Here is a 19779-nt window from a genome sequence, read left to right on the forward strand (position 1 = left end):
TCAAATAAATAAAATCTTTATAAAAAAAAATGTGTGTGTATATGTGTGTAGATATGCGTGTGTAGATGTGTGTAGATGTGTGTATATATATATAAATGTGTGTAGACTGTGTGTGTACATACACACACACACACGCTTCTCAGTTTGTTTACATGGCCCTATAATTTGACACCCACCACCTCAGTGATCTCATCCATACCCACAGCTCTACCTGGGACTTGTGTGTTGTCCATATTGAAGTTCCAACCTTTTGGGGTGCCTGGCTGCCTCAGCCAGTGGAGTGTGTGACTCTTATCTCGGGGTTGTGGGTTTGAATGCCACACTGGATGTAGAGATTACTTAAAAATAATATCTTTTTATTTTTTAAGATTTTTTATTTATTTGTGTGTGTATGTGATAGAGAGAGAGGACAAGCAGAGGAAGTGGCAGGCAGAGGGAGAAGTAGGCTTCCTGCTGAGCAAGGAGCCCAATGCGGGACTCAATCCCAGGACTCTGGGATCATGACCTGAGCCAAAGGCAGATGCTTAACTGACTGAGCCACCCAGGCGCCCCTAAAAATAAAATCTTAAAAAAAAAAGTCCCAACCTCTCTCATAAGCCCAACTCGTATCTGTTCACTTGGATTCCTAAAGCTATTCCAACTCCAAGGTTTATCACCATCCCTCACCTGCTCCTCTTATTCCCAATCTCCATCCCTCCATCCAGTTGCCTACCCCAGGAACCCTAAGTCTTTCTTGACTACTCTTTTCCACTCACTCATCACAATCTGAAAGTCGCCAAGTCCTACAACTACCTTTGTAGGATCTGTGCAATGAGGCTCCTGCCTTCTCTTTATCTTTTTTGCTGTTACCGTGGTTTAGGCTTTCCTACTTCTTGACCTGAGAGGTAAGCCCAAACCTCCTTGTCTGTTCCCACTGTCACCAGTTCCTCTTCTCTAACAAAAATGTAAGCCTAAAGCAGTATTTCTTAGTGTGGTTCTCAGACCACTGCATCAAGGGTACTCTGGACTGCTTATTTAAGCTGATTCCTGACTAGAACATAAAATTCTCTGGAAATAGGGCTGGGAATCCCCATTTTAACAAGGTCTTCCAGGTAATTTTTATGCTCCTTAAAATTAGAGTCAGCCAAAGGATAAGTTCCATATTCTTTTTAAGGTTCACACTCAAAAAGCTCTAGTACAGACAGACGCTCTTGTCTCAATCCAGTTGGATGCAGACTGCTATAGGGCCCAGCAGGATATAATCCAGGTATAAGTATACTCAGAATTCAGTTCAAATAGCTTATGAAGACAACCCAGCGAAATTAGAAAGTGAAAATAGAATAATGAAAACTAAAAGATGATAGTACTGAAACAGAATTTTGTTTGTGACAATTTCAGAAATAAGAAGACAAACTCTCTGGCTACTGAGGGGTCTACAAAATTTGGGGAAGATATGTGTGATATGACCTGAAACTGCGGCTTTGTGTTTCAAAGTTATAAAATGTAATCCCCTTCCCTTAACCCATCTCTTAAAGAAAATGGTGGATAACTATATTTTGTTTTTTTGGTTTTTTGTGGGGGGAGAGAGGGTGGGGAGGGGCAGAGGGAGAAGGAGAGAGAATCCTAAGCAGGCTCCACACCCAGTGCAGAGACCAACGTAGGGCTCAACCTCACGACCCTGAGATCATGACCTGAGCTGCAATGAAGAGTCAGACACTTAACTGACCATGCGCCCCCTGGTACACAAACTTTATTTTGAAAAACGATCTGAAGTTGGATCTTTTCCAATTACAAAATGTTCATTCCATACAACTGTGCTTTCTCTCTATATCCTCTCCCTCAAAATTTGAAAATCACTGTGTATGATGAGAGAGGTTATTCAAGTATAAAATAATCGTGTAAATATTCTAGAGGGCAAAAAAAGTTGACAAGCACTGGTACTATAAAGTGGAAAATACAGAGAAGTAGAAAAAGGGAAAAAAAAAAACCCAAATTTCTGTTTTGTTTTTTTTTTAAACCACAAGTCATACTTAGCCTACTAGGATATTAAGTTCCACAAAGGCAAGGACTCCATTTTATTATAACTCTAGTAATAAAAATCGTGCTTGCCACTTGGTAAGCATATCAGATATTTATTAAGTAAATGATCTAAATTTTAGATATTAGTTTCCTACCCATGACACCTAAAATTTCCTTCTAAAAGCCAAACTCGTAATTCATTATATTTAAAAGGATTTAGGGCACCTGGGTGGCTCAGTTGGTTAAGCATCTGCCTTGAGCTCAGGTCATGATCCCAAGACTCTGAGATCGAGTCCCACATCTGGCTCCCTGCTCAGTGGGGTGTCTGCTTCTCCCTCTGCCCTCCCTCCTCCCACCCCCATTTGTGCTCCTGTGTTCTCCCCCTCCCTCTCTCTTCCTCACAAAAATAAATAAATAAAATCTTTAAAAAATAAATCCCAGGCGCCCCTAAAAATAAAATCTTTAAAAGATAATTTTTTAAGGGGCGCCTGGGTGGCTCAGTCGTTAAGCGTCTGCCTTCGGCTCAGGTCATGATCCCAGGCTCCTGGGATCGAGCCCCGCATCAGGCTCCCGGCTCAGCGGGAAGCCTGCTTCTCCCTCTCCCACTCCCTTGCTGTGTTCCCTCTCTCACTGTCTCTGTCAAATAAATAAATAAAATCTTAAAAAAAAGTTAACGTTATAAGGGCACCTGGGTGGCTCAGTTGGTTAAGCAACTGCCTTCGGCTCAGGTCATGATCCTGGAGTCCTGGGATCGAGTCCCACATCGGGCTCCCTGCTCAGCAGGGAGTCTGCTTCTCCCTCTGACCCTCTTCCCTCTCGTGCTCTCTATCTCTCATTCTCTCTCAAATAAATAAATAAAATCTTTAAAAAAAAAGATAATTTTTTAAAGATTTATTTTTATTTGACACAGAGAGAGCGAGCACAAGCAGGGAAAGCAGCAGGCAGAGGCAGAGGGAGAAGCAGACTCCCTGCTGAGCAGAGAGCCCGATGTGGGACTCGATCCCAGGACCCTGGACCATGACCAGAGCCAAAGGCAGCCACTTAACCGAGCCACAGAGGTGCCCCTAAAAAAAGTTTTTAAAAAGAAAAAATCAGGGGTGCTTGGGTGGCTCAGTCAGTTGAGTGTCTGCCTTCGGCTCAGGTCTTGATCTCAGGGTCCTGGGATCAAGCCCCGCCCTAGGCTCCCTAGGTTAAGTGTCTGCCTTAACCAGACTCCTCGGTGTGGAGTCTGCTTCTCCCTCTCCCTCTGCCCCTCCCCTCTGCCTGTGCTCTCTCTAATAAAACGTTTATTTATTATTTATTATTATTTATTATTTTTTAAAAAGATTTTATTTATTTGACAGAGGGAGAGAGAGAAAGCACAAGTAGGCAGACAGGTAGGCAGTGGGAGAGGGAGAAGCAGGCTCCCCGCCGAGCACAGAGCCCGATGCGGGGCTTGATCCCAGGACGCTGGGGTCACAACCTGAGCTGAAGGCAGACACTTAACCAACTGAGCCACCCAGGCACCCCAAACAAGATCCTTTTCTTTTTTATTAAAGATTTTACTTATTTGACAGAGAGACACAGCAAGAGAGGGAACACAAGCAGGGGGAGTGGGAGAGGGAGAAGCAGGCTTCCTGTGGAGCAGGGAATAAATAAAATCTTTAAAAAAAGAAAAAATCAGGTTGAGCAAACAATAAGGACAAGAAAAAATAATAACTAATTTGAAGTGAAGTCAGATCTAAAATACTGAGTTGTTTACTTTGGGTTATAAAACCTGTTTGCCATCTAAGACAAGTACACCATTAGAGAATATATTATCAAAAGCATTTCTATAGTATATTAGAGATGATCTTTCTTAGGATCTTTTCCACTTTTAGTATCATTAATCTTCAAAAAGGGGAGCATAAAAACAGATAAAGCAAATACAAAACCTATTAACTGGTCAAATTGTAACATTTAACAATATGTGCTATAACCCTTGGCACTCATCTTGAGGAATGCTGAGATACTTAAGTTACAGGTCTCTAAACTCTTGAATTGTACAAATAACAGCGTCTACCCAGTAGTTGTCACAGTTATTTTTGACTCTGGGCATTTATCAAAGATACAGCAACTTATGGTCCAGGGGCTTTCTGAGCAAAGGCACCAAGAAGCTGGGAGAATATTTCAACCATCAAGACCTATTAAAAGAAGGGTTACCCCCTGGAGGAAATGAGGTGGGGAAAGGCAAGTAACACTTCTTAAATAAACACCATATGCCAGTGTTAAGCTAGAGGAATTAAATGCGTTCTCGCATTCAATCCTCGTAAGAGCTTAAGAACCCTGTGTTTCAATCGGGCCAAGAAACTGACGTTTGTTGGCATAAACCTTTATGGATTTGATTCTTTAGATCTTTTAATATGCGTATGACACTTGTGAAAAATAAATTTGATTTTATTTTAAAGCAGGCTCCACACCCAGCATGGAGCCCAAAAATAAATTTGTTTTTTAAATAATTATAAAACTATAAAAAAAGGAAACGCAAAACCCAGCCCCCTGAACCAAGTATCATAATTAATACATACCAAAGAGGAAACTGAGGGTCAGAAATAATAATTTACTCAAACTAACATGGCAAAGCTAAAAGACTTTTTTTTTCCCCCGAGAGAGGAAGGGGCAGAGTGAGAGGAAGAGAAAGAATCCCAAGCTGGCTCCATACCCAGAGCAGAGCCCCACGTGGGACTCAATTTCATGATCCCGAGGATCATGGCGTGACCCGAAATTAAGAGTCAGATGCTTAACCAACTGAGCCACCCAGGCACCCCAAAGCTGAAATACTCTTAAGCCCACCCAAGTTCTTCTATAAGAAACCACCCCCCCCAAGGTGGTTATTATTCTAAGTCCAACTTATGAACTAGGTCAGTCAATCAGGTTGCTAAAGAAATTTGAATCCCGTGGAAGGAAATCAACCACTGATTACCGAAACTCAACATTTTAGTGAAGATACTAGGTAACAGTTGTCCTGAGGTATTCTGCAGTCAACATTTCCACACAAAGCTCTCCAGTCCTCTTTTTGGTATTTTATAAAGGATGAACTATTCATTCCCATGTGGGAAGATAACTTAGCAACAGATTTCCTATTTTCCCACATTCTTAGAATTTTTTAACTTTTTTTGAGGATTTTTATTTAGGGGTGCCTGGGTGGCTCAGTTGGTTGAGCATCTGCCTTAGGCTTGGGCCATGATCGCAGGGTCCTGGGACCAAGTCCCACGTCAGGCTCCTTGCTAAGCGGGGAGTCTGCTTCTCTCTCTGCCTGTTGCTCCCCCTGCTTATGCTCGCTCTGTCTGACAAAAAAATAAAATCTTAAAAAAAAAAAAGATTTTTATTTCAGAGTGTGCACACACAAGCAGGGGGAGGGGCAGAGGGAGAAGCAGACTCCCCAGTGAGCAGGGAGCCCGATGGGGCTCGATTCCAGGATCCTGAGATCATAACGTGAGCCAAAGGCAGATGCCCCACACATTCCTAGAATTTAAAAGCATTCAAATTTGAAGTATTATGAGTTATGTTAAGTTTTTTTTTAAAGATTTTTTTATTTATTTATTTGAGAGAGAGAATGAGATAGAGAGCATGAGAGGGGAGAGGGTCAGAGGGAGAAGCAGACTCCCTGCTGGGCAGGGAGCCCGATGTGGGACTCGATCCCGGGACTCCAGGATCATGACCTGAGCTGAAGGCAGTCGCTTAACTAACTGAGCCACCCAGGCGCCCTATTATGAGTTATGTTAATAAGTGATCTCAGTTGTCCTGAATTTCAGCCCCTTACCATCCTGACAGACATTTCCAACTGGAGGTTTCTTGGCCCCTTAAAGTATGTCCAAAAGAGTTTGTCCTAACTTCCCATTTCATTAATAGTACCACCATTCTCCTAGTTAGCCAGGACTGAAATTCAGTATTTAGCATTGGACTTGGAAGAGGAGAAGTCAACCATTAGTCAATGTCTGGAAAGTCCCCCTGCAAAATGTGTCAACACTGACACACTAAGTCCATTCTTGCTGCTGCCACACCAGATTCATCTAATAAGAATTGATAGCTTACAATATTAGTTTGTTTCTTTAATCTTCTAAGAAAATGGTATGCTTTCCATTTATTCAAGTTTTATACTTTTAGTTTTATATAGTTTTTTCACTTAGGTCTTATTTACTAATAATTCATAATAATTTAATAATTTTTGTAACCATTATAAAAGAATCTATTTTTTTTTTACATGCTAACTGGTTATTGTTGGGATCCAGAAAAACTATTAATTTCTATATATTCTCTCTGTAGCCAGTCACCATTTTTGTTTGTTTTTTTTTTTAAGATTTTATTTATTTGACACAGAGAGCGAGAGCACAAGCAGAGGGAGAGGAGAAGCAGGCTCCCCGCTGAGCAGGGAGCCGGATGCGGGACTCGATCCCAGGACCCTGGGATCATGGCCTGAGCCAAATGCAGACACTTAACCGACTGAGCCACCCAGGTGCCCCACCAGTCACCATTTTGAACTAATTACTAGTTCTTATTGCTTTTTAGATGTATTTTTTGTGTGGAAAATCATATCTGCAAAAAATAATTCTTTATTCTTTCCCAGTTTGTATATAATTCTTATTTCTCCATCTTAAAGGAATCTAGGGCCTCCAACATAACAATGAAGAACAGTGAAGACAGCAGGCATCCTAGTTGGTTCCTAAAATATAATTCAAATACCTTTATGTGAACACAATTTTTTTTTAAGTAAATTCCACACCCAATGTGGGGCTCAAGCCCACAGCCCTGAGACCAAGAGTTGCATGTTCTACCAACCAAGCCAGGCAGGCTAATTTGAATACCTTTAAGCTTTCTCAACTAAGTGGTATGTTTCTGTAGGTTTCTGCCTTCTTCCTTAGAAGACAATACTTCCCAAGCGCACGGTGGTGGGGAAGAGGGAGACAGAGAATTCCAAGCAGACTCCCCGCTGAGAGCAGAGCCCTACTCGGGGCTCAATCTCATGACCCTGAAATCATGACCTGAGCCAAAATTGAGTCGGACGCTCAACCGACTGAGCCACCCAGGCACCCTTCACTTTGTATTTATTACAAAACCTAGTATAATCATTTGCTGGCCAAATGTTTTCTCTCTAGAAATCATTCAACTCCTTAATTAGCTAATGCTAACTAGTGAATTCTCTATAATGGGTAAGTGAATAAACATTTTATAATCTTATAATAGGAGCAAATTACTCACTGTAATAAGGTCATCTCTTGCTCTGAGGACTTTGAGCCTTGCTTGATTCATCAAATTAGACATCTGACTGCAAAAGGCATGGAAAAATAGTATCAGTATAGCATAAGAAAAAAACTACAGAGAAATATACAACTTCCTTTGTACAGATACTTCTCTTTGTATATACCCCAGAGAACCCCACTGAAATACATTTAGTGGTTTCTACCAACTTATTTTCAAAGATAAAGTATTTATTGAGCGCTTACCAAGTGGCAAGCACTTTCGTATCAGTTATTCCAACTTTCAATAATCCTGTGATGCTTCCATTTTCACAAATGAAGAAAAAGAAATTACACAACTTGCCCAAGGTCATACAAGTATATTAAGTGGTCCAATTAAGACTTGAGCCCATTCCTGCCTGACGCCAAAGCACCTGCTCTGTCCTCCTGTCCCACTTTTTTTTTTCACTTTTTTTTTTTAATTCGAGACAGAGAGAGAGAGAGAGAGAGAGAGCACGAGAGGGGGGAGGGTCGGGGGAGGAGCAGACTCCCCGCCGGGCAGGGAGCCCGACGTGGGACTCGATCCCGGGACTCCAGGATCATGACCTGAGCCGAAGGCAGTCGCTTAACCAACTGAGCCACCCAGGCGCCCCGTCCCACTGACTTTTTAAAGCTTCCTTAGCTAATACAGTACCAGGATCTACTTACATTTTCTTCTGCTGCTCAATCTGCTTTTCTTTCTTCTCGTAGTATTCCATAATCTTCAGTCTTTGGGTTTGCACAAGACGACCTTTCTCAATGTTGAACTCTTCCTCTGCCTATCAAGGAAACATTATTAATTCATTACACCAGATTTTGAGTTTTATTTTAAGCAGCTGGCAACCAGCAGCACTGTATTCCATATCAAAAATAGTAATTTATTATGACTTGTCTTCAAAATTTATTTCTAATTTACTCAAAAGGGATAACCAGTGATTTTCAACATAAATGATGAACCAGAAAACTAAAAATTTGATCTAGGATAATAGTACCCACAGGCGCCTGGCTGGCTTAGTTGGTAGACCATACACCACTCTTGATCTCAGGGTCATGATTTTAAGCCCCCCACTGGATGTGGAACCTACTTAAAATAAAAATTTAAAAAAAAAAAAAGGTAACAGTACCCACTCACAAAGTTACAAAGGATATATTCAGATAGATTTGGTATGTGAAAAAAAATCATTATGTATTCTAAATTTAATCCATTTAACTACAGAATTTGGAGCTTAGATCTGGGTTACTGCCTAAAAAAATCTGGTAAAGTAATCTCAGTCCTGGTCCTCCCTTATAAAATAATTAAAATAGTATTCTTCGGGTGTCTGGGTGGCTCAGTTGGTTAAGTGTCTGATCCTTGATTTCAGCTCAGGTCATGATCTCAGGGTTGTGAGATCGAGTCCCACGTTGGGCTCCAAGCTAGGCGTACAGTCTGCTTGGGGTTCTTTCTCTCCCTCTGCCCCTCCCACCCACCTCCCTTTAAAAAAATAAATAGAACAGTATCCATTCCTCATAGGTCAAATAAATAACATAAATCTAACAGTCCTTTTAAAATTATAAGTTATATAAATGTAAGTTGTTTGTTTTATGAGTGTAAATTATTGAGCAGTTATTTTAATTTTTTAATTTTTAAATTCTTTTCTATTTTACTGGGAATACAAAGCAACATTACATTTTCAGATCATTAAACAAACAAATGTGGTGATACAGTACAACAATCATGACCTGAATTCTGGGAGTAAGTAGTTTTCCAGTGCAGGGGGTAGGAGAAAACCACATTACTCAGCTACCAGAGGGTTTTGGCTTTAACTCAAGGGCTGCAAGGAGTGCCAGTCCTGGTCAACCATCCATGAATCTTTTTCTTTTTTTTTTTTAAGTAGCTCTATGCCCAACATGAGGCTGGAATTCATGACCCTGTGATCAAGAGTCACATGCTCTACTGACTGAGCCAGCCAGGTGCCCCCATCCATGAATCTTCATCACAGCAAACTGGAATCTCCAATGTTTCAAACTAATTGTAGGAAGAGAGAATAACTAAGCTGACGCATAAATTGATCTAGATGACTACTAAAGTGTCCTCCATTCATAAGTTGTCAAAATCTTCAGAGTGACTGTTGGAGCAAGGAGACTTTCGTATGCTCCCAGTTATATAGTGTGCAGAAGCTAGGAAGCATTAGTCCTGCTAGAGCACCTTGTGCTACCCCTCGAAGACTGCCTGTACATATATACAACATGCCTGTCACAGTTCCAGCTGTTTCTGTGTTAAAGTCATCTTCTGCACCTCCTGTTTTCTCAATGATGGCTCCAAATGTGCTACAGAACAAAGCCAGAAAACCTACAGCCAACCGACTGAGCCACCCAGGCACCCCAGAAAAACTCTTATTATTAAATATAAATCAAGTATAGAAAGACTTTGAATGACAATCTAGAATATATTTTATAAAGAAGTTTACAGTAACTGACCTACGTTAAAAAAAAAACTAAACATTTTAACGGACAAACTAGCTTGCAATTAAGTTTTCCGGGGGAAGAATATACTTAGGATATCAAATAGAATCGAAGTGTGGAATATTAGAGAATATAAAGCAGGATTAAAGGGAAATACTCAAAGAGAAGGAAAAAGCGGTCTAACTAGAACATGCAGGGAAAGCATGCAGTGTACTGTGTCTGCTCCCAGACTAGAGCTAAGTGGCCAGAGTGAACGTTCAGCACCCTCTCAAGGAAGCACAGTTCTGCCTTGCACCAGCAGCAGGCACCACCAGAAGAGTGACAGAAGCCACTGGAAGACGACGACAGGACTGACCTCTTCCAGCAGTGTAACACCATCACAGGAATGGCTCTATCTGGACAGCTGACTACTGCTGGAAGACCGGTCATTTTTTTAAAAGGTGATCTTACCAGTGTGTCAGATGGCTATGATTTTTAAGCAGTATGAAATGATTTTACAAAGTTAGCTAGAGTGGTCCACTTGAATGTTTAATGGCTGGCACAGGTATTTGAGCTTTTATATTCTAAAAGAAATGCCTGGGGCACCTGGGTGGCTCAGTTAGTTAAGTATCTAACTGACTTCGGCTCAGCGGGCTCCCTGCTCAGCGGGGAGTCTGCTTTCCCTCTCCCTCTGTATCTCCCCACCCTGGTGCTCTCTCCCTCTCAAATAAATAAATAAAATCTTTACAAATAAGTAAATGAAAAGAAATGCCTAACAGCTTTTTTCTATACCTATCATGGGAAATAAAGATGATTGTGTTACACGAGATACAATGCTTTTTTTTTTTAATTTAAGATTTTACTTATTTATTGGCCAGAGAGAGCGAGCGAGCACACAAAGCAGTGGGAATGGCAGGCAGAGGAGAAGCAGACTGCCCGATGAGCAGGGAGCCCCATGCAGGACTCAATCCCAGGATCCTAAGATCCTGCATGACCTGAGCCGAAGGCAGCCGCTTAACCGACTGAGCCACTCAGGCATCCCGAGATAAGACTATTTCAAATAGGAATGCACTTATCAGCTGAAATAGAATTTCTACATTTGTCCCAGAGGGAAATAAGGGCACTAATCATACAAGAAACTGAAGTGCTCCTACGACCATCAAACAAAATTAAACAATACTCTATCAGCTGTTATGTTATAGTAGTGGTAGGCAAAAGAGTCTTTTCTCCCTTAAATGATAAATTTTTTTTTTTTAAGATTTTATTTTTAAATAACCTTTACACTGGAGCTCAGGAGCACTGTGAATGAGAGCACACCGTGCTAGAGCTCTCAAGAGCTCTTGGGGGAAATGTTGATAGTACTGACGACCCCCATCCTCTGCACCAGCGCTGTGCAGCTCATCTCCACACCGGCAGCCTCTGCCTGAGCTTCCAGAATGCCCGGGACCTGCTGCTGGGGGGCCACTGTGTGCCTGACTGCGCTTCTGGATACAACAGAGAGAGGAGCTTATAAACAATGTCACTACTGCAGCATCTGCCAGGGGACAGGACCCTACTCCTGCACCTCATGTTAACACCAACCTTGTTCTGTCCCACTTGGCACTGCAGCACCAGCTGCTTCCCAGGACACTATCTTCACGACAACCATGCTTGTCAGCACAGGTTTTTATTTATTCATTTTATTTATATATATATTTTTAAGATTTTGTTTATTCACTTGAGAGAGTAAGGGCACACAAGCAGGGGGAGAGGGAGAAGCAGGCTCCCTGTTGAGCAGGGAACCCGCGATGACGTGGGGCTTGACCCCAGGACCCTGGGATCATGACCTGAGCCGAAGGCAGATGCTTAGCCACCCAAGTGCCCCTGTCAGTGTAGGTTTTTAAAAATTACCTTTTCCATGGGGCACCTGGGTGGCTCAGTCATTAAGTGTCTGCTTTCGGCTCAGGTCATGTTCCCAGGGTCCTGGGATTGAGCCCCGCGTTGGGCTCCCTGCTCCACGGGAAGCCTCCTTCTCCCTTCCCCACTCCCCCTGCTTGTGTTCCCTCTCTCATTGTGTTTCTGTCAAATAAATAAAGTCTTTAAAAAAAATTAAAAAATAAAAATAAATAAAAATTACCTTTTCCTCCTTTCCTGCTCTTCTGGAGTCATTGAAGGAAATATGAAGTTCTTGCTTCCATACTCTCACCTGACAGCCTTTATTTTTTTTTTTTAAGATTTTATTTATTCATTTGAGAGAGTGAGTGAGTGAGAGCGAGCATGAGAGGGAAGAAGGTCAGAGGGAGAAGCAGACTCCTGGCTGAGGAAGGAGCCTGATGTGGGACTCAATCCCAGGACCCTGGGATCATGACCTGAGCTGAAGGCAGACGCTTAACCAACTGAGCCACCCAGGTACCCCTGATAGCCTTTATTTTTATTAAAAAAAAAAAAAGTTAACCTACAAAGGCATATAGATGCCATTAACAGATTATAACTCAGGTATCAGCCTAACTAGGATGTGCTGGGCTAGGGATCTCCTCTGCAAGTACCAGCTGTGTGATCTTGGGCCAGTCATTTAGCTTCTCTGTTCTCTAGTTAGCTCATTTTATTTTTTTTTTAAGATTTTATTTATTTATTTGACAGAGAGACACAGCGAGAGAGGGAACACAAGCAGGGGGAGTGGGAGAGGGAGAAGCAGGTTTCTCACTGAGCAGGGAGCCCAATGCTGGGCTCGATCCCAGGACCCCGAGATCATGACCCGAGCTGAAGGCAGACACTTAATGACTGAGCCACCCAGGCGCCCCAAATACTTTCATTTTTAAAATGAGCTAACTAGGGGCGCCTGGATGGCTCAGTCGGTTAAGCGGCTGCCTTCGACTCAGGTCATGATCTCAGGGTCCTAGGATCCAACCCCGCATCAGGCTCCCTGCTCAGCAGGGAGTCTGCTTCTCCCTCTCCCTCTGTCTCTCCCCTGGCTCACTCTCACGCTCTCAAATAAATAAAATCTTAAAAAAAAAAAAAACTAAAGTTATATTAAAAAAAAGATAATGAAAATAATGTATTAAACAATATATTCTGCCCATTATGATTGTACCTAGGGAAAAGAACAACTTGATATACTGTGTATAAACAAAGTGCAACTAGAAATATTTATAAAATTTCAAAATTGATGACCAAGTATCACCTTTGTAATGGACAGGGGCTTTCATTTTATACCTTATACACTTCCAAACTATTATTTTTTTTGCAACAAGCACAAATTAATGAAAAAGAAAAATAACAACATAAAAATACTATACCCTCCCCTAATCAACTAGCATAATTAGTCATAGATGCTAAATGTCTAGATTCCAGATTCCATGAGAAAATTTATCTATTACTTTTCTACTCCCTACCATAAAATTTCAGGATACTTATTGGCAATTAGAATGCTCAGAAAGGAAAATTAATCAATTAATTAGTTTACTGAGCGATAGTACAAAGCTCCCGAAGAGGGAGGGGACTGGAGAAGGTTGTCCAGGAAAATTTACTTTTTAACATTAAAGATAAGACACATTCTTAGCAGTCCTATGCAATGTGTTGTGAAGCAATTTTACTAATTACTGCTTAGCAAAGCCACGCTATGAAATTTTTTTTTAAAGATTTTATTTGTTTATTTGAGAAAGAGAGAATGAGAGAGAGAGCACGAGAGGGAAGAGGGTCAGAGGGAGAAGCAGACTCCCCGCTGAGCAGGGAGCCCGATGCGGGACTCGATCCCGGGACTCCAGGATCATGACCTGAGCCCCAAGGCAGTCGCTTAACCAACTGAGCCACCCAGGCGCCCTCACACTATGAAATTCTGAGAACTTCTGGAACCCAGAAGATGGAGTCTCACCTTCGCATCTATTTCCTCCGCTTTCTCATTGGCTTCTTGTTCAATAAAAGCCATCATATGCTTAATCTAGAAGGAAGAAGAAAAGGTTTATTTTTGACTATAACAAAAAAAATATACATCTATCTTTTCTGATTCATTCAATAATCAATCATTTACTGAAAGCATATTATGTGCCAGGCACTGTGTACAAGGACAAATGAGGTAATTCCTGGTTTCGGGTACCTTACAATCTGGAATTTGCTGTAGCAAATGGACCAGACACAATATTCAACATCACACAGAACATTACCCTCCTCTCAAGGAACATGGAGTCTATGGGGGAGGGAGGACTGAGTATATATCCTCCTCTACTTCATACCCATTTCAGCCGGCACCCTCTTTTACTCTTCTCCATCTATAATTAAAGAGATCTATATTTATCCTTTCTTTTTTAAGATTTATTTTTGAGTAATCTCTACACACAACATGGAGCTCAAACTCACAACCCCATAATCAAGAGTCACATACTCTACTGACTGAGCCAGCCAGGTGCTCCATACTTTTTCAACTTTCTTACCTCCTACTCTCAACGTACTTCAATCTGACTTCTACCCTCTCCACTTCACTGAAATTACTTTCATAAAACTACAATAATCTCCTAGCCCTTAAATCTTGGCCTTAATCGATCTTTCAGCATCTTTTGATATGCTGGTCATCCCTCCCTTCTCGAATATGAACAATCTCTTCCCTTTGCTTCCATGACTTCCTTGTCCTCCTTCAGGGCCACCCTCTTCTTCCTCTGCCTCCTAGACTGCTCTTTAGATAGCCAACTCACAGGAACCTAAATCCAACACACTCAATAACAACTGCTAATCACTTCCCCTCTGCCCACTAAGATCTCTATCTTGAGACTAGCACCAACATCTGACTTTGACCCTTCCTTCTACCTCACATCCAATCAACCAAGTGCTATCAGTTCTAATAGTTCTTTAATTTGTCCACATTTCTCCACCTTCATAGCCACTATCCTAGTCTTTGCTACCACCATCTCTCAGCTAAATTATTACAACAGCTTCCAATTTCGTCCCCTGCCCTCAGCCTTGTTTCCTAATCAACTCTACACTGCAACCAGAAGGATCTTTTAAAAATGCCTGTTTCAGGCGCCTGGGTGGCTCAGTCGCTTAAGCGTCTGCCTTTGGCCCAGGTCATGATCCCAGGGTCCTGGGATTGAGCCCCATATCGGGCTCGCCGCTCAGCAGGAAGCCTGCTTCTCCCTCTGCCACTCCCCCTGGTTGTGTTCCCTCTCTTGCTGTCTCTCTCTCTGTCAAATAATAAATAAAATTGTTAAAAAATAAAAATAAATTTAAAAAAATTAAAATGCCAGTTTCATGATGTATCACACACTTCCCCCACCCCGCCCCAATCTGCTTTATGATAAAAGTGTAAAGATTTTAGAAGGTACGTGATCTGGTCAATGCTTACCTTGCCAGCATCATATGAAACATAACCGTCACCATTTGCCACTCTTCAGACTCTTGGTTCCTGTCTTACTAAACTTATTTCAGTTTTCCTGTTCCTTAAAATCACCACTCTCTTCTTCACTTCCAAGATTTCAAATATGCTGCTCCTTCCACTTGGAATATTCTTCTCCCTCCCTTCACCTGGCTAACTTCTCGGGATTCAGCTTGCTTAACTGTCACCTCCTTTGGAAAATCTTTCCTGAAGGTCTCACCAACGTGCACCTAGGGCCCTCTGCACTTCCTCTACCTAAACACATATTCTTAATTCCTTGCTTACTTGTACCTATCCACAACTAAACTATAAGGTGAGGTACTTGTTATAAGGCTTCTCTGGCTACAATCAGAGAATAAAGTCCACTGAAGTCTTCTGAACGGGGCTTGGGGTCACTGAACCAATTTAGACTCAAAAATGAAGTTTTATTTTTTTTTAGACTCATAAATGAAGTACTATCTCTAGTGGAAGATGTAAAAATAACACCCAAGTGAATATACAAGTACTATGGCTAATCAAACTCACTGGTAGTTTCATTTCATAGGGGCTCTATCTGAAAGAAATGATGAGTAAAAAAAAGATGATTTAAAAAATACCAATCTCTAGGTTAACTGTTGTGTTTATTTTTTTAAAGATTTTATTTATTTGACAGAGAGAGACACAGCAAGAGAGGGAACACAAGCAGGGGGAGTGGGAGAGGGAGAAGCAGGCTTCCCGCGGAGCAGGGAGCCCGATGCGGGGCTCGATCCCAGGACCCTAGGATCATGACCTGAGCCAAAGGCAGACGCTTAATGACTGAGCCACCCAGGCGCCCGTTCTTTTATTTTTTATTAAAAAGACTTTATTTATTTGAGAGAGAGAGAGAGAAAGAGCACGCCTGCGGGGGTAGGGGCAGAGAGAGAGAGAAATCTCAAGCAGACTCTGAGCTGACCGCGGAGCCCGAAGCAGGGCTCTATCTCACGACCCTGGGGTGATGACCTGAGCCAAAATCAAGAACCAGATGTTTAACTGACTGAACCACCCAGAAGCCCCTAATTCCCTGTGTTTATTAATTCTCCCACTTAAGTTCCACGAGTATAGAGATCTTATTTTTTACATCACCAAAACACCAGAACACGGAACAACTACCCCTGTAGGGGGTGCTTAATAAACATTTGTGAATGAATGAGAACCTGTTGGTATTTAAGCCTCCTGAGATATCCCAAGTACTTTTTAGAGTTTAACAATCTGGAAACAATTCCCAACTTTTCCATGTACCACAAAGATACCATAAATCTAATATACACACAGGTGAGTGAGGATCTGTTTTACAATAATGTGAATATGCTTGACACTACTGAACTGTACAGCTAAAAATGGTTAAGATGGAGGCTCCCTGCTCAGTGGGCAGTCTGCTTCTTCCTCTCCTTCCCACTCCCCTTGCTTGTGCTGTCAAATGAATAAAATCTTTAAAAATAAATAAATAAAATAAAAAGGGCACCGATAGGGCGCCTCTCTGGCTCAGCTGGTTAAGCGTCTGCTCCGGCTCAAGTCATAATCCCAGGGTCTTGGGACGGAGGCCCGCGTCTGCTCAGCAGGAAGCCTACTTCTCCCTCTCCTTCTGCCCACCCCCCACTTGTGCTCTATCGCGTGCACACTCTAATAAATATTTTAAAAATTAAAAAATATAAAGTGCATTAATAATCCACCCTCATGGCATCAAAGTCTTAAAGAAAAAACAGTATGGCTTGAAAGGGAAGATTTCTTTTTTGTCAAAATTCTTAGCAACTACCTTATGCTTGAGGAACCAAAATAATTATGATAATCAAAGCCTATTTCATAGGTAATACAATACTTATAAAATCTCAGGCCTTGAAATATTTGGGGTACCTAATCCAGAGGTAGTTTGTATAGAAAATCACTGTGACCTTGCTAAAAGGATTAGCCCCCACAGATTTGTGTGTTCATGGTAAGGAATGGTATCTCCACAAGTTCAGTCTGAAGCCTTACTGAACTCAGTTTGGAATTTTAAAAGTAGTTTAATACAGTAACCAAAACAGGTGTTTATAAATGCTACAAGGCACAGTGGGCCTGGAGAGGTGAACCCTGATTCAAACCTGCATTATCTGCCTTTATCACCCATGCTGGACCCTCCACCGGATTTGACCAGATCAGCACAGCCTAGAGCAAAACACTCATTTTAACCCAGGTCAGAGAAGCCTGTTTACAGCCAACATGATCATATTCTGTCTTCAAGAGTTCCAACAGGAAAAATAGTCAAGCCCTTCAGGACATTTAACTCCACCCCTAAGGCAGAAAAATCTGGCCTTTAAAAGATACTCTCGCTGTGTCTCTCTCTGTCAAATAAATAAATAAAAAATCTTAAACTAAAGGAGGCTACCTCCGTTTTAAAAGATACTTTTCATCTTCCTGCTAACCCTACTGGGTTTTAAGATTTTTGAAATCCGATTCCTTCAAAAATTAGATGAAGTAAATAACATTACTCCCCAGACAAAAAAGCAAATATACATAAGTATTTTAATACAATGGGGAAGAAGTCAAGGAATCCGCAATTTATAAGCACTTGTTACGTGCTTGGTGCCTGGTCTATTCACTGCTGAGAATACAGGGAACAAAACACACTGCCCTTATGTAGCTTACCTAAGGGGTAGAGACCATAGATTCCTTCATCTTTCAATTTTATAGAAAGAAAAAATGGTTTTGGTCTAGATTCTAAGGAAATACACCTTTATATTTTTCCTGGGGAAGGCTTTTTCTTCAATAGATTATAACAAAGGGGTAGGGGAGATGATGAAGGAAAAAGTGGAAAAAAAGAATCAGCACTGTAACTGTGACTACTAGAAGATGTGGAGGGCACTGTACTTTTCCAATGCACCAAGTTTTTCCTATAGTAAAAATCAGAAGCAGCAGTGATAAATGTAAAAACCCCACTCTTTTGTAAGAATATTATAAGATTTCTTAATCTTATCCATAGATGCTATTTTTGTTACACAATTTCCCTTTTGTGATTATTAGCACAAGACCACTGATGAAGAAACACTCCACTTTTCTTAGTGCACATTAGATTAAGAATAAAATGCAAAGTCATCTTCTAGGAAATGGAAATATCCAAGGAAAAAACTTTTATTGCTCATTTAAGAAGATTCATAAGCCAGTAAGTGAGATTTAGTCAGAGAATTTTCCTAGTACTTCAAAAAAATAGGCTTAGTTCTCTAAACTATGTAGATTAAATTGCAGGCGTGTTTCCTTCTCTGAAAAATCTACTGGCAATATGACTACTAAATTCAAGGACCCTGGTTTCAGAGTATCTCTGGCAAGGCAAATGGAAACCATTTTTTCCCATGTTTGTTACAGGCCTATCAATGCCACTGTATTCTCCTGGGAGTCTTTCGAATTGTAACTTTCTTAATGCCTACAACTTGAAGGTATGGCACATTAAACGAAACAACAAAAAAGCAAAACAAACAAACAAAAAACCCTAGTTTCCCAGGACTGATACACTTGCAAAAATGATGTAGCTTCACGACTTCCCTAATTTTTTCCATTAACGTTATTTACTTTGTGCCAAACACTGGCGCTGGCGTTCATAAATTGAGCGGAATTCTGCATTACTAATAAACATTAACGTACACACTAGTGAGAGACCAACGATTACAATTCATTATGATAGAGGAGGTCCTTCCAAAATGAAGATTAACAATTCAATGAATGACCTCAAAACAACATTGGAAGCAACTCTCTCCCGTCAGCATTCTTTATCGTACTGTGAACCCTTCCCTCAGGGTTAAAAATCAAGTGAAAAGGAGGTCTTCAATCCTCGCATTCGATTTGCATTTAAACCCTGTTTTCACCTCTGTGCTCTAACAACCACAGCGAATACCCTGGGAAAACAGGGAACGCCGAGGTGTAAGCCAAAAAGCCAGCACATTCAAGAAGGCGGCGCACAAAACCGTAGCTGAAGACACAGGAGCTGTGGGTCAAATTCCCCTCCTGCAGACAGCCTACTAAGCCCGGGAGACTTGGAGTAAGGGACCCTCCTCCGGCATCTGGGCTGCCCGAGGCCCGCGTCCTCTAGTCCGCCACCCCCGGACCCGCGCTGCGACTTTGCCAGACCCAACCGCAGGTCCTCACCTGCTTTTGCACGTCAGCATCGCTGAGGGCCATGGCGAAAGCTCTGCTAGGCCGGAGGCCCACTGGCTCTAGCTTAGGCTGGAAGGGGGCTGTGGAAGGAAGGGGAAAAGAAAAGCCAGCGGAGCTTTCGGCTTCCTTCGCTTTATAACTCCGGCTTCCGGTTCCTGCCAGGTGACCGCGCAGCCCAGCCCTATGAGCTTTCTCAGCCAGTGGGAGGAGAGCGGGTCCGGGGAAGTCCCGCCCTGGACCCGCCCCCTGACTGAGCGCCTGCGCGGACGGCCTCGTCTCCGTCCAGTCCCAGTCCCTTTTACAGCTGGCTCGTGACTTCTGAGCTGTTTTCCTGAACAGCGTGTTCCTCGGAAGAGAGGGTTTAGGAATTCAGGCGTCTGAAATTAGCCGAATTCTGTGTATTTTTCTAGCCTTAAAGCCCTTGCGTATTTTTTTAAAGTTGAATTATTTACTCCCAAATCAGAATTTATTATTTTGCTTTCCTGGCTTTAATGAAAACAAATTAACCAATATTTTATTAATAGATTTTTTTTAGGGCGCCTGGGTGGCTCGGTTGGGCAACTGCCTTCAGCTCAGGTCATGATCCTGGAGTCCCGGGATCGAGTCCCGCATCGGGCTCCCTGCTCAGCGGGGAGTCTGCTTCTC

The 19779-nt window shown here is 41.9% G+C and overlaps 1 protein-coding gene and 1 non-coding gene across 3 annotated transcripts in view; both read right to left on the minus strand.

Annotated features, from left to right (window-relative positions):
* The window catches only part of ATP6V1E1 (ATPase H+ transporting V1 subunit E1), a 36757-nt gene extending 17470 nt beyond the window's left edge, over positions 1-19287 (minus strand). The window contains exons 1-4 of one of the 2 annotated variants that reach the window (XM_027592788.2): positions 19126-19285; positions 13504-13569; positions 7902-8011; positions 7216-7282 (exon numbers count right to left, since the gene is read on the minus strand). In XM_027592788.2, coding sequence (XP_027448589.1) covers positions 7216-7282; positions 7902-8011; positions 13504-13569; positions 19126-19158 — 276 coding nt within the window. In that variant the 5' untranslated portion in view covers positions 19159-19285. Of the gene's footprint in view, positions 1-7215; positions 7283-7901; positions 8012-13503; positions 13570-19125 lie in introns of both variants that reach the window. The other variant, XM_027592789.2, reaches the window with a different exon arrangement.
* Positions 9889-10092, minus strand: LOC113923254. Its single transcript, XR_003520253.1, has one exon. It is a non-coding gene; the product is annotated as a small nucleolar RNA SNORA74 (small nucleolar RNA).
* Positions 19288-19779: the final 492 nt, after the last annotated feature.

Source organism: Zalophus californianus, chromosome 9 (genome assembly GCF_009762305.2).
Source record: "Zalophus californianus isolate mZalCal1 chromosome 9, mZalCal1.pri.v2, whole genome shotgun sequence".
NCBI classification, from domain to species: Eukaryota; Metazoa; Chordata; class Mammalia; order Carnivora; family Otariidae; genus Zalophus; species Zalophus californianus.